We start from the raw sequence: 14978 nt of genomic DNA on the forward strand, positions 1-14978 counted from the left end.
TGGTTTTAAAATATCATAGTTACCATTCAGCTGTCTGGTTAATATTACCTAACATTAAGCTTGCCATGCCCAGATTGTCCATTATCAAGGGTAGAAAGTAAAATATTGGAAGGCAGTGTGGTCAGTTTCTAGGCCAGTCATGGTTGCAGTCTACCAAGACTTCACCCCACCCATGATTTTTCTGGTATAATAAATGTTCTGGTCATGCAGAAGTTCCCTACAACTTCAGATCCATTGACAAGTGAGTGCAAATCTGTAATTAATAACAATCTAATCTTTGAATAGGATTCCAGACACCCTCAGTGGATGTCTTTTTAAACAAAATTCTTCTTTTTAAATAATAAATAGCTCACAAGTCAAATTGTACAAATCTGGGTTTCTTTGACACTTGAATTTAGCCCTAGTGCATATTCTCTTAACCAAGCCAACAGCCAACCCAAATTATAATACAATTACATTTGCTGTGTAGAGTTTAACAACAACAACATTGCTTTTATACATTAACTGCATATATATCTTTGAATGCATATGTGACACGTATAAGAAAAATAGATTAACTCGTATTAGAGTGAGTGGAAAGACATAAAAATTTTAGGGAAAAGATGATTAACATGCTTACCAGCTTTCACAGAATGTCATTTAAATCCCTCCACATTCCCATTACTCCTGAGTCTTGTTGGAATTCAAATCAGATGCATTTGTTAAGTATCTCTCTCAAAACTGAACAATGAAAATGAAACTTAAAATAGAAATTTTATTCATAGTCAGTTAACTTAGGAAGTTTGAGATTGTTACACCCCTTAATCACTTTTTAAACCTCTAATTCTGATGTAATAAACTGACCTAGGCTGCCTTTCTGTTGTGATAGAGACCCTCGGAGTTCCTCACTCCCAGCTAGAGAGATTTTCTGTTCCCTGTTTAGAAGTTAAAATTACTCCTATTCATTTAAGACACCATGATCTCTTTACCTCTTAGTCAGTAGACCATTAAGATGTTGCTAGGAGTGATGGGCCCAGGGGATTTATTTCAAATATTCAGTTATTTTGACTGCCACACTTACAGCCTCCCCATCAAAAGAATGGGGGAGCTTAGTCTCCACAGCTGGTTTGCTTCTTTGCATTTTTCTTCCGTGACAGCCATTAGAATGTTGTTTATGGCTGGCTTGTTGTTGTCATTTGAAGAGATTATACATAGCAATTGGGCAAGTTCTTTCTGTACTTTGACAACCTATACTAAAATAGAAACAGGAAATTATTTAAAGCCAAACAAGTCAGAATATTTAAATACCTTCATGGTTACAGAAAATTAAGTGCATTCTCATCTAATTTCCCCCCTCTGAAACTTTTAGGCTGTGGAAATCTAATGCTGTAGATAAGAGATTTGTTTTCCCATATGTCTTTAAAAAAAAAAAAAATCACTCGTGTTTTGGATGCTCCTTTGCCACATATTCTTTGTATCTTGAAGGGCTTATTTTTAGTGTAGTTCTGGAGGATTCTTTTTTGGTTTTTGAGTAGTAGTCCCAACATTTGGGAATTTCCCACCCATATTATTATTTTGAAATGAATAATAAGAAAGTGACTACAGAAATGCCACATTCCTGCCTTTCCGTAACATTCTCCTTTCTGGATAACTGTCTTTCCTCCTCAGCCAAAAGTAGTAAATGATGAATTTATATTACCATAAATTCATCCACTAGGAGACTTCTTAGTGGAAAGGTAGGAAAATGGACTGCCATATAAGCAACTCTTGTCTAAGTAGATTCATTGACTCTTTTCTTCATTGTTAATCACTCCTGCCACCTGTCCCTCTTAGTTCCCTTAGTTCCTATCTCTAGGGATGGCCTCTTACTGCACCCTTCTTCATTGACAGTCAAGCTTAGAGCCACACCTCCAGGAGTGGGGATAGGCCATGATTCAGTGCAGGAGGGTCTCATCCGGGAGTACTGAGTATTCCTCTAAATCAAATAAGCAAACAGGAAAAAAAACTCTTAACTACCTATAACTGGTAAGTTTTCCCTGGCTTTCCCTTCTAACATTAAGGCATCGTGGATCTAAATACAATGACAGTATCTGCATGGTTTAGGAAATTCTGTCTTCTAAAATTTTTAAACAGGCAAATCCGTAAAACTTTCCCTAGGAATCCCAGTCTGAGCTTTATAAAGATCTTTCATGTTCCCCATTCTCTTTTACATTCATCCAGGGTACAAAGATTAATTGCATGAGGTTCCCTCCATTTTTATTTTGTAATTCTATACTTCTGGCCCTTCCCCTCCCAAAAGGCTACTTCATATATCCAGCAAAATGTTGTAAGATGTCTACCCTCCTCCACCCAAGACAGACTCGATCATCTTTGACACCTGCTTAGTCTCCTGAATCTGCTACTGAGTGTAATTCCCCTTATTGGCAACACCATTCATCAGGTCAGCTCTACAGATTCTTTTTAGCCTAATTCGGTCCATTTTTTCCCCAATAAATGTGTATGTAAAGATGACTACATCACTGTATGTTTACAACTTAAATAAGCTTCTGTTCAAAAAAATATCTGGAGCAAACAAAGCTTAGTTTTTTTTAGTTGTGAGAGACTGGTATCAACTTAGTTATTTATGTTGGGCATGGAAACTTGCATATCTAGCTCACATTATATGTTTTAAGTGTCAGTTTCAGAAATGGGGGCTCCATTCTGCTCTGGGAATTGAATCCCCTTGCTGTTGTTGGTATCTGTTTTTCTTAGACTAATTTTTAAAAAAATTTACCTTAATATAAGTTATTCACTTTGTTTAAAACTAACATTATAAAAAAACGTATGCAGTGTATGGTCTCCTTCCCATCCTCCTCTCCCAGCGGTCCATCCCCACACTGTCCTCTCCAGTAGGTACCACTGTTCTTAGTTTACAATGTAGCCTTCCAGAAATTTGTTATGTAATTACTGACAAAAATAGAGAATATTATTTTTCTTCTTTTTTACACACACACACACACACACACACACACACACACAATAGCACTTATACATTCTGCAACATTTCTTTTCACCTAATATATCTTTGATATTTTTCCATATCACTTTGTAGGGAGCAACCCACTCTTTTTTCAAAGCTACCAGATACTCCATTGTGTGGAAGTACTCTAATTTCTCTAACTGTTCCCTCATTGAGGGCTTTGCTGTTATAAAGAATGCTGTAATAAATAACCTTGTACAAACACTTTGTGCAAGTATATCTGTAGGATAAATTGTGAGAATTTTAATTTTGGATCCAATAATCTGGAATGATAATCTCAAGATTATGTAAAGTGCTGGTCTGTAGAAGGAAAAGAATGTCAGTTTGTGCTTTGCTCCTCAATCTTTTTGTCCATATTCTTTTTTTCAGACTTTCAGACTTCTAATTTCTACTGCCCTGTTTTTGTACCAGGTTTGTCTTTTCTTGACTGTAAGATCATTTTCAGCAACCTCAAACTAATTCTTGGCTGCTTTTCAGTTCTTCTTTCCAGAAATCTTAGGGTAGTTCACCTAATAAGTGTAAGAATTTGAGAGCTGGGTGAAATTTTTTTTTCACACCCCTACTATGGAAGGCATTAAGTGAATATAACTAAAGGGCAGTAAGTTTTATAAGATCTGAGTGATTTACGTTACTTTAGTAAAAACTCACCATTTCCTCTATTTGGTACTACAAAGCCCTGGTTTCAAGATTTCATATTCTGTAGCAGTGTAATGCAGTCCCCTCTGCTTGACACTCGAAATTTAATACACACATGCCCTGCCCCTGCTCCTTTTTTCTTTTTTTCCTTTTTTTGGTGGGAAAGGTTAAGCTATAGTTTCATCCCAACTTCAGTGAGTCAGAAATTTCCTATGGAAAGGAGGGGTTTTTATTGCTCTGTGAAATTCATCAAATTAAATTAAAAGCCTCTGGATTTTATTTGATTTTGCTCATAACAAATTTTTGACACCTCCTTCTCCCCTTTCCTCAATATTTGAGATTTTTTTCTATTGTGCATGATAGAGGAATGCTGCTAAGCTCGCAAGTAATTAACTTGAAATTGTTTTGAGTAATTCTGCTTTTTTGGCTTTTTGTACCTAATCAGAATTGATGTGACTGAAGTGCAAATCTTCATAATAATCATGCATTTGCTGGCAGTGATTGGAGGACCACCTTTTTGGCAATCTATGGTAACTTTGTTCACATTGTGTATCCCATGTAATGCATGTTGTCTTTTGCTTGTGTTTTCTAATATAGGATAATCCAGTTAAAGAGTGATATGTAAAACTATTTTACTCTTTCTGAAAATGAAAAGCCACAGCAATGGTAGGACACAAACTTCTCTTTGGGTCGTGGTGAATTTTACTGCTTGGAGTCACGTGGAACTTGAGGTCCATTCCAGGACTATTGTTTTGGAAGGCCATCTGAATTATTATTCGTCATCCCATTTTACATCTGAGGAGACAGCGGATACTATAGCCGGTTAACCAATGACTAGATCAAATCAGACTTTTTCTTTCTGAGCTATAGGAGTCTACTAGTTTTCTGTCATATGCTTAAAGCTGAATAACAAATTTGGGGTAGCAAATAAACTAGCCCTAAAACAGAATAAATGCTTATTGAAATCGGTGCCATAGAATGGTTTTAACAAGCCAGGACCTTGATTTTCAACCTGACCTATAAACACACATTCTTTTTTTTCACAAAACGTCAAAACAGGGTACATGAAAGGTATAATATGCAAGCCAAGAGCACAGGCTTAGGAACCAGACTGCCTGAGTTCAGTCGGGCTCCTCTGCGTATTGTGTGAATGTCATCTGTTACTCAGCTCTCTGTGGCTTAATTGCCTCCTCTGTAAAATGAGAACAGTAATAATACCTATTTCATAGGGTTATTCTTTTTTGTTAAATGAGTAGTACGTATAAAGCACTTAGAACCGTGTGTATCAAGTAATAAGCCCTCAGTGAAAGCTGCTCTTATAATTGCCAGATCTTCTTCCAGATCTGAGTCACAGTTTGTTTGTGCTGTCTGGTCCAGTTTACTGCTGATCACTACCACCACGCTTTCAGAATTTGCCATTCATTTGGTGTGATTTCACCAAAGGATTTACTACTCCTAAACAAACATAATTCTTAAAAATCAGATTAATTTTAAGGTATATGGGAAATTTATGGAACGAGATCTTTCGCATACCTAATTCACTTTATGAGGGTCAATCAGATATTTGAGGAGGTGTAATTGACATACTTCCCTGAGTATTCATTACCAGAAACTGTTCAATACCTTTTGTCAGGAGGATAGGGTTGTGAGGAGGGAGGAGATAAAGGAATAAAAATAATCCATAGTCTGCCAGGAAAATTCTGAAGCTATCTAGTCATGTATGTAATATCATTCAAATTCACATCTTTCCTACACATGAGTCTCAAAAGCTGATAGGGTCTTTAGTGAAATCTAAGATATATTTTAGTGAAATCTGAGCTCCATAGATTCAGATATAGGTATACAGGGAGATACATAGATATAGGGAGAAAATTTTATTATTTTTGTTTTCTAGCAAGTTAAGCGTATATAAATATATATAAAATATATAAATATAATAAAATATATAAATAAATATAATAAATAAAATAAATATATGTTATATATACAGTTGACCCCTGGACTACACAGGTTTGTTAAAGCAAGGGTCCCTTAACTGTACACTTTTTTTTATAAATACAGTGCAGTGCCATAAATGTGTTTTCTGTTCCTTATGATTTTCTTAATATCATTTTGTTTTGTCTAGCATCCTTTCCTGTAAGTGTATAGTATATAATACATATACAAAATATGTGATAATCAACTCTCTTATCAGTAAGCCTTCTGGTCAACAATAGCTCAGTTTTGGGGGAATCAGAAATTATAGGCAGAGTTTCAACTGCACGGGGCTGGGTGGGTAGGCACTCCTAACCCTCGTGGTGTTCAAGGGTCAATTGTATGTTGACTTAAATTTTTTGTGTCTCTTGACTATGTTATGTTCATAGACTTTGTGTTTTATACCAAAGTCTCCCCTTCTCCAAAATTATTTTGAATATCTTAAATGTATATAAATTACCTATACAGTTTCATCATACCAGTTACCAAAAATTGTGATTTCTGGCTTGATCGTTGCAAAACAAGTCAGCGTCAGGTATATAAACCAAATTATCCTTATCAGTATGGAAATACATAAGGCATTATTGCAAATGAAGTTATAGGCTGTATGCGTATATTTTTTAAGTGGTGCCTGGTGGTGAATTTGCTTCAGGTATCCTTGTTACCTTTTTCACTAGGATTTATATACATGAACTTAACAGAAGTGATGGTTGTTGTTTTTTTTTTTTTTTTTTCTTTTAACAGGATCGAATAGTTTGCCCTATCTTTATAGATAATTAAGATAATATAATCATCCTCTTTTATTATATGTTTTAAAAAGTAACTGTAGGAACTCTCAGATCCGACACTGAAGTAAAATCCCCAGGCCCAACAATCTAACTCCAGTAGGAGTGAGGCCAGGTTGCGGGAGAGATGCAGATCCCAGGCCTTTGTTAGTGGCCCTGCTGTTCCCATCATTAAAGTAAAAGGGAAGGGCCTGACCTCTCTGGTGATATTTGGAGGCTAAAAGAAATATTCTGTGTTCTTTGAGCAATTCCCAGTAGAGAGTCCCATAATTGACCTCAGACCACTATATTTCTTTTTTTCTTTTTATTTGGCCCTATGGGTTCAATGCTGAATATACTGTTTCAAATTGCATTATGTTAGTTTAGGAAAGATTACATTTAATAATTTGTGTGCCAAAATGGAGAAAATGTACCCGTTTGGAGCGTCAAATTTTCATCTCTCTTGAAGTTGAAGGCACGAAATGGACACTGCTTTCCAAATCCTCATTAAAAGGCTTTCATTGATAGTTAGGAAGCAAATCTATGGCTTTAAAAAATATATACAATTGTTTTTATAAAGCTGATTTCAGAATATCAGCTGTTTTGCAAAGATAAGTGATTTATATCTGCAGCTTATGAATTACCCATTTCTTGCTGCTTTTTTGCTTTTTTTTTTTTTTTTCCTTCAGAGAGGTGGGTTTTTACCAAAGTTTGTAATTAGTTCTGTTGGTTTGGGTTGTTTGTGGTTTTTTTCTTTTCTTTTTTTTTAAGGAAAAATTGTTTTCATGCACAAAAGTCTGTGCATGGGTTTACACATTGCAAGGAACAAAACAAAAATCCATATTGCTTTTCCCAGAAGAATATATTCTTTTGGAATGTCTTGAAACTATCTTTTATCCTATCACTGTTTTTTTCTTTGTTTGTTTTTGTTTTAAGGAGAATTATCCTCACTTGAAAGGGACCCACATGCAATCCCCTCATGGTTACTTTCACTGCTGTTTCATTTTTTTTTTCTTTTTTAAGTTTGTTTTTATTTATTTTGAGAGAGAAAAGAGAGAGAGCACGAGTGGGGTATGGGCAGAGAGAGAGGGAGAGAGAATTCCAAGCAGGCTCCACGCTGTCAGTGCAGAGCCCCATGCAGGCTCGAACTCAGGAACCATGAGATCATGACCTGAACCAAGATCAAGAGTTTAACAGACTGAGCCACCCAGGCACCCCCTGATGTTTGATTCTTTTAAATGTAATAGTTGATTAAATGTGTAGGAAACCATGAGATAGATACCTTCTGGAATCCATTTAAGTCAAGTGGTGAGACCACAGGTGAAGTTTCAGAATTCCTTAGGCGGAACTAAATAAAGACTTACTATGCAGTGTAATTTATTTGTGTCTCATTCCTTAGACTGAAGAAGTGTACTTAGACTTAAATAATTTAGACATGGTGATTTTCTTTAAATACTTGGTAGATGCTGTAATTATTGTTATATTAAAGTTTGATGGAAATCACTTCTTTTCAAAGTACTTCTAAATAGGCATTGCCACATTGTTTGGAAGAAGGTTAGTAGTATCTAACCTCAAAATGACACTTTGTGTTTCAGCTGAAATTTACAAAGCCCATAAGAACATTTTATTATGCCCCTAAGAAAACTAGTCTTAACGGTTTAGTAACTGATATTCTATATTAATCCAAACTGTTGAATCAGAACGTGTCCATTGTAATCTGGTAAATCTGAGATTTAATACCTGCTTTTCCATCTCTAACCTAAAATAAAATGAATTACATTAGATTGATATTTAGATGCATAATTTGATAGCATAAATCCAGAGGGTTTGCCCCTGGCTATAGAGCAGACACCATGACCCAGAGCTCTGATAAAGGTATGTTTTCAGTATAGCTTTCTTGTATTTCTGTAGAGTGAATGCATGTTAGCTACCTTGGGCGAGTTCCAAGATGAGAAGGCCAGAAAGGGAAAGATTGGGAAAAGACAGATTGTGTCCACCTTCCTTGATCTTGGGTGGGAGGTGAAAATGGCAACGCTTTTGGTGCTTTTTATAAGTGGTTCATTTGGTGCTGATTTTTAAGGGATTGCCTGATAAGGCTTGTGATTCCTTTCCTTCCAGCTCCCTTCACTTTGCCTCAGATTTTCTTGTAGCTAGCATTCTTTTTCCTTCTTAATGTGGGAGCAAGATATGTCTTCTTATTCTCCCATGCACATAATTCTACATAGAGGGTAAGAGAAAGGGAGAAGATCTTAATCTTCAACAAGTGTATATAGAGCACTTACAATATGCATGGCTCCAGAGAGAATATAAAAAATCAATGCAAACAAAATCCTATACTCAGAAACTTAGGGTTTGGTGTATATAGCTATCCTATATGATGGAAGCCGAGAGGGTCTTAGGAATGTTTATGATACTTTGCTCCTAAGTCTGTAGCTTGCTTACTTATTTTGTGGTTCAAGGCATTTACTAAATTGCCTGGCTTCTTTAATATTTCAGTTTATTCTTTCTTCTTTCAATAGCCAATAGTTTCCATGAACCTACCGCATTTTCACCAAATTTTAATTATAGTTGTGGTAATACTCAGTTCAGTTGTGGCACAGATGACTGCTATGTCAGAGTTGGCACTTACTCGATACCCTGGCCCTAATACAGGCATGCCGCTGTAATGGATGAATGCTTTGTCTCCTTTGAAATCTGAGGGAGTATAGTATTTCCCCCATTGCCATACAGGGCCTTTGTCTCTGGAGGAAAAAAGAAAACTAGCCAGGGTATTAAATTTAATTCAGGTGCATCAGATTAAGATTGTAATATCCCTAGTTTTCTGAACCAGAGCAGGAAAATCTTAGAGCTCAAAGCAACCATGGTGTTGATTTTCTCCTTCACTGTAAACAAGTGTTGAATTTGGGCTGTAGGGTTTAGAAATGAATCAGGGAAGGAAGAAGACCATTTAGGATGCTCTGTAAAGTTCTGGGCTTAACTCTTAAGTTGACCTATTTCATTTTAGAAAACTAAACACTGCCACAGTACAACTTGAAATTTGAACAGTTGATTACAATTTTTTTTCAGAGCTGCAGTTTTGCAAGAGGTCATAGAGTTGTATAAACAAACTGAGTTCTTCAGAGTTTTGAAGAAATACAGTATCTAAACATTAGGATTGTTGTCTCTACCAATTTTACTTGGGTTTTATGTATACAAAAAAAAAAATTAGGAAATGTGACATGTCCTATTTGGTTTTTAAATGGTAGCCCTAAAAAGTATAAATAGCCCTAGTTAAAATGTTTTCATTATAAGAACTCATTGCCTATTAAACCCTGTGGGCTTCTGGAATTTTGTACTTATACCCATTTGTTTCTGTTAATAGAATATATCATTTTATGTTGCTTTATTTTCAACCCATATTGGACAAAATATGAGCCTTCAGAAAAGCTAAATGAGAGGTGCAAACAGAAAATCTTAAATGATTTTAAAAAGTTAGCACAAGTGTATTTCATTTTAAATGATGGATATTGTACTTGCAAGATTGAATACTTGATCCCAGTGCACTCAGCCGCTCTCCCCCGCCCCACTTTAGGTAAATTAATCTGCATTTTCAGTATGCTTTTGTATTTTCAGTATGCTATAAAAATATATTATTTGCTTCTTCTGAAAATTATTTGCTTCTTGTTAAAATTTTGGATACACAATTGTACCTGCTTGGATGGTGCTTGATGTCTTTTTGCCCTGCATATGAATGTCTTCTTGGCTGCCCTCTGCTTTTTCTAGTTTGCTTGTATCCTAACAGTTTGGAGTTGAGAACTCCTCTGAGTACAGCTTTTGTCTTCCATTCTCTAGTTTGCATGCTTTTTTAATCTAGCTGCAGATATTTCTAGTCTTTTATGCTCCACACTTTGTCTCTCATAACAATTAGTAACAAAGTACAGATTTAAAGGCAGAGGTCCAAAAATGTACAAAGAAACAAGCAAAGTACACTTCATTTATAAAAAGTCCAGAAGACAGCCTGTTCCACTGTTGCCAGACTTCTGGGATACATTAGGTGAACTTTACTTAGCTTGTGACACAATTTAATAAAGTTGAATCAGTAATTTTTTTAAAGGTTGGCGTGAGAAATGAGATTAATTTCTACATAGCCTCGTCTCTTTGTTATATTGCTTCTAATAGAAAGAGGGAAATGTTCATGAATTTAAGTATTTGCTAAACTGGAGGGAATATGGAGGATATATGGGAATATGAACCAAACATGTGTTGTATTTTCTTATTTCAATTTGTATATATTTTAATTGTTCTCTTTCTCTCCACCCATTAAAGATTCCAGTGCTGAATATCCAAATGAAAATTTTTCCTGCACTTTGTACTGTAGCAGGGACCATATTTTCCTGTACAAATTACTTCCGTGTAATCTTCACAGGTGGTGTTGGAAAAAATGGATCAACGATAGCAGTGAGTACATCTTAAGATTCCCCACAATTGTTTATACTAGGACTTGGTTTTGTAGTTGCCTTTCCATTTGAATTGTATAAAACATTTGCTAATTTCGACTTTCTGCTCAGTCTTAAACAAAAGTAATATCCCAAACTCACTTTTATCTATACATGCATACTTGTATATGCTTATGTGCATTTTTTTGTGCATGTACACACAGACACACATGCATGCCTTTATACACAAATGTATTTTTAAAAGTATGATCTGCTTTGTAAAATAAGCCTGACAGCGTAAGTAAAATCCTCAGATTGTGCCTGACCAACCCATACTGCTGCTTTCTTCACTAGCTGTTCAGTATTTGGTTACAGAAACTGCTGGCTGTCAGGCACCGTGAGGTTCTTAAAAGTGTGAGTTGATCCGCCTTACAAAAGATCCATGTTGTATCTGACAGTTCGTACCTCTCTTCTCTTTATTCTGCACAGGGAACAAGTGTCCTTTCTCCTTTTCTCCATATTGGATCAGTGATTACATTAGCTGCAATGATCTATAAGAAATCGGCAGTTCAGCTTTTTGAAAAGCATCCCTGTCTTTATATACTGACGTTTGGTTTTGTATCTGCTAAAATCACTAATAAGCTTGTGGTAAGCACTAAAGTTTTTCTTTGTTTTGTGTTTAAAATTCCTCTTATTTTGGGTTTATGGCCATAGCTTTCATCCCACAGCTTCCTGAGCAGCTCTAGAGTTTGCTCTCCTCCAGTCAAGATCCCTGGACATCAACATGGGAACTGTTCTCACTCTTCTGTGAAGCTACAACTGGAGGTTACCAGAAGCTTCTTGGACCTCCACAGCCCTTCTTTCTGCTACAGTTTCATTTGGTGCTTTAGTTTATCTGCCTTCTTCAGTCTCCATCTGTACACTCGAATTAAGGGTGTTTATGAAAAGCATCTTCCGGGGGGGGGGGGGCTTGGTTGACATGGTCTGTCCCTGTGGTGTATAGCTCTCACACATAATTCTTGTCAGTTTTCTGGGTTTTTGTTTTTGGAAGTTTAGCTTTTTATTCAGTATCGCCAAATAATTCTCGAAACTTGTGAACACAACTTGAAACTTGAGCCCAAAACTGATTTACTGTGACTCACGGTTGCTCTAGTATGAGAGTGCCTGCATCACGGGTTCTCTTTTGTTTTCAGGTGGCACACATGACTAAGAGTGAAATGCATTTGCATGACACAGCATTCATAGGCCCAGCACTTTTGTTTCTGGACCAATATTTTAACAGCTTTATCGATGAATATATTGTACTTTGGATTGCCCTGGTAAGTATCGTTCTGTGTCCTGTTTCATGATTTGGAAGCCACTTGTTTTCTTGTTCCTGTGGGTCAGTCCTGGAAGATAGATACTATAATTGTAATGATTTGGAATGTCAGAAAACCATATTTATGGGACTTTGTAAAGAGTTCTTCGTGGCTTCATCTTTGAGCCATTTTTTGCATTATTCTTATTAGTCCTACATCTGGGCTCAAAAATTCCAGATTTCTGACTGTAAAGCAGGAACTGATAAATTACATCCTGTGGGCCAAAGGCCTGTTTTTATAAAGTTCTATTGGAACACAGCCGTGGCCGTTCATGAAGGTATTGTCTGTGTCTGCTTTCATGCTATAATGGCAAAAGTTGAGCAGCTAAGATAAAGACGGTATGGTCCACAAAGCCTAAAATATTTACTGTGTCTCTGAGAAAGAGTTTGTTGATCCTTAGCGTAAAGGAAAAATCCATGAGGAAATTGAAGTATTAGATTGTATGGAATTGAAGACATGTCTGGAAAGAAGGGAAGAAGGAAGCCACTCCTTATGTAGGAAGCTTAGGAATCACCTAAGCAGGTCCTGAGAATCTGACACTCTCTTTTCTTTCCAGGTCTTCTCCTTCTTTGATTTGATCCGCTACTGTGTCAGTGTTTGCAATCAGATTGCGTCTCACCTGCACATACATGTCTTCAGAATCAAGGTCTCGACAGCTCATTCTAATCATCACTAATGACATACTTGGTGTCGTATAGGAAACTCACGTTTTCTGCAGGAAAGAATCAGAACATATTAAGGAGAATGGGGTGGATAAGAACAAATATAATTTATAATAATCAATGTTGTATAACTTTTCTTTGTTACTGGTAACACTCCTTAACTATCCTGTGTGAGAATGGGAATTTCAATCCCGTCCTGTAATTGTACATGTTGTCATACAGGGTTTGGCCCAAGGAAGCATGCAGGAAAAATTGCCATGTGTTTGTAATTATCTTGGATTCAGAATAAAATTGTCCTGGGGAGCAGATTCCCAGTGGTGGAGATTTCTCATGTAGAATATTTGCAGGCCCAAACATGGTTGCTTTATAATTTTCACAAATCATCATCTTTTAGTGACATCCTTGTTTAGTCTCTTCTCAAGCTTTCTTTACTAAGGAGCTCAGCTTGTGGCACAGATATATCCTACTAGCTTGTGCAATGGAGTTAGTGATAAAGACCTTGAATTTGAATTGCAAGGTTTCCTATCTTTACATTGTTGAGGAGGTAATTTTTTTTATTGCTCAAGAAATGGTATCTCTCATGGGCTTGGGATTTCCTGTTAGCATGCAGAATAATGTGGTAACTTTGTTGATCCATTTTATTTTTTTAAATAAATATATGACCTGAAAGCCAGCCTTTTTCTCAATTTTATTCAGTGGAAAGATAGACTAAGTTTTAATGTCATTTTTTTTTAAGCAAAATTTATTTCTGTTCTTTAATAAATGAGGAAATTCGGTCATCTGCTTTGTCATTATGTGTCCTGCGATCTATTCTGTTTAACTTAAAATATGGAACTGTGTTCGTTTTCCTTCTTGATAGGTTTTTTTTCGCTGCATTTGTCATCCTTCAGATTATAAATCTTTTAGGAATCTCAAACCCTTCCCCAGAATTTTCAATGAGAGAGGCTTCGGCCTCCCTAGGCAGTTACTGAAAAGTTGTGCTCCTGTTCTGCCTCCTCGGTATGCTACAGTTTGAAATGAGAACCAGCTGTCTTCAGTGACTATAAGCCGGATCTGTTTCCGCAGTATGTATAGTCCAGATGCTTGAATGGAGGGGGACAGCAGAAAAGAAACTAGTGGTATCTTTTTATTGACTTGTATAGATTTCTGTTGACTTGTATGTATACCCTGTTTTTGTAATCATGGGTAAACAGTAGCCGTTCTGCCTCAGCTGGGAGTCGGCACTCTGCTCTCTTGCACTTCTAATGCTTCCGTTAATCCCATGTAATCTTGGGTAGGAGCGACAGTGAAACCTTCAAGTTCCTTGCTAGACTGTAGCAGTAGAGAGAAATCTCTCCTTGTTTTTGCTGGCTAGCAACTCCTCCAGCATCTGCGGTAGTTTTGAAGGTTAGGACGAAGAAGGATAATTCTACTTATTTGGAACAGTTGCACCTACTGCCCTACTTGAGTAGTACAATAGACACAGCAGATGGTAATTACCTGCAGTGGAAATTGAGGTCTGCCGAGAGGCTAAGTGGTGTATCAGTGTCACACAGTCGTTCCTTTTCCAAATAGGGACTAGACTCCGTATCTTCTGAATCCTGGTCCAGTGTTCTGTCCTCACACCATAGTAGGTTTTTGTGGGCTAAAGCTATAAACCCAGATGCTCAAATCTTTTTCAGTCATAAAGGGAATCTGAAAAATGCTCAGATACTCCGTGTGTGCTTTCTTAGCTCCAGGTACATCGTCATCAGATCAAGGGTACATTTATAGTCAACCTCAGCTGGCCCGTCTCCTCTTTGATCCTATACCTAGTTGGGTGTCGGAATCACCTGAAGGAGCTTTAGAAATTACAGGTCCCCAGGTCCTATCTCTAGAGATGCTTTAGTCAGTTTGGGGTGAGGCCTCAGAAAGTATTTTCAAAAGCTTCCCAGGACTCCAGTCCATGTTCTAAAACCTTCTGAGGTACAGCGAGGTTTAGGAACGGCGCTGACTCTTAGAACCCGTGAAGAGTAGCAGCATCGCTACAGGCGGTGGGTGGACAGTGGAACATCTGCCGCCCGCAGCATGTGTCTGTGCTGCACCCCCCAAAAACATTTGTGTTCTTCGTATAGAATTCAGGGGCCTCCGAGGGCCACGCTCACACACACACACACACATTCAAAAGATGAGAGTTTTGAAAGGTAAGAGGC

General features: G+C 37.0%; 1 protein-coding gene across 2 annotated transcripts in view; it reads left to right on the forward strand.

Moving 5' to 3' along the window:
• CEPT1 (choline/ethanolamine phosphotransferase 1) overlaps positions 1-13586 on the forward strand; it is a 36544-nt gene extending 22958 nt beyond the window's left edge. Inside the window, exons 5-9 of one of the 2 annotated variants that reach the window (XM_040471276.1) lie at positions 4080-4164; positions 10678-10809; positions 11277-11435; positions 11981-12106; positions 12702-13586. In XM_040471276.1, coding sequence (XP_040327210.1) covers positions 4080-4164; positions 10678-10809; positions 11277-11435; positions 11981-12106; positions 12702-12821 — 622 coding nt within the window. In that variant the 3' untranslated portion in view covers positions 12822-13586. The remainder of the gene's footprint in view (positions 1-4079; positions 4165-10677; positions 10810-11276; positions 11436-11980; positions 12107-12701) is intronic. The other variant, XM_040471277.1, reaches the window with a different exon arrangement.
• The last annotated feature ends 1392 nt before the right edge of the window (positions 13587-14978 follow it).

This window comes from Herpailurus yagouaroundi, unplaced genomic scaffold (assembly GCF_014898765.1).
Source record: "Herpailurus yagouaroundi ecotype Mexico unplaced genomic scaffold, PumYag 77, whole genome shotgun sequence".
Lineage (NCBI taxonomy): Eukaryota > Metazoa > Chordata > Mammalia > Carnivora > Felidae > Herpailurus > Herpailurus yagouaroundi.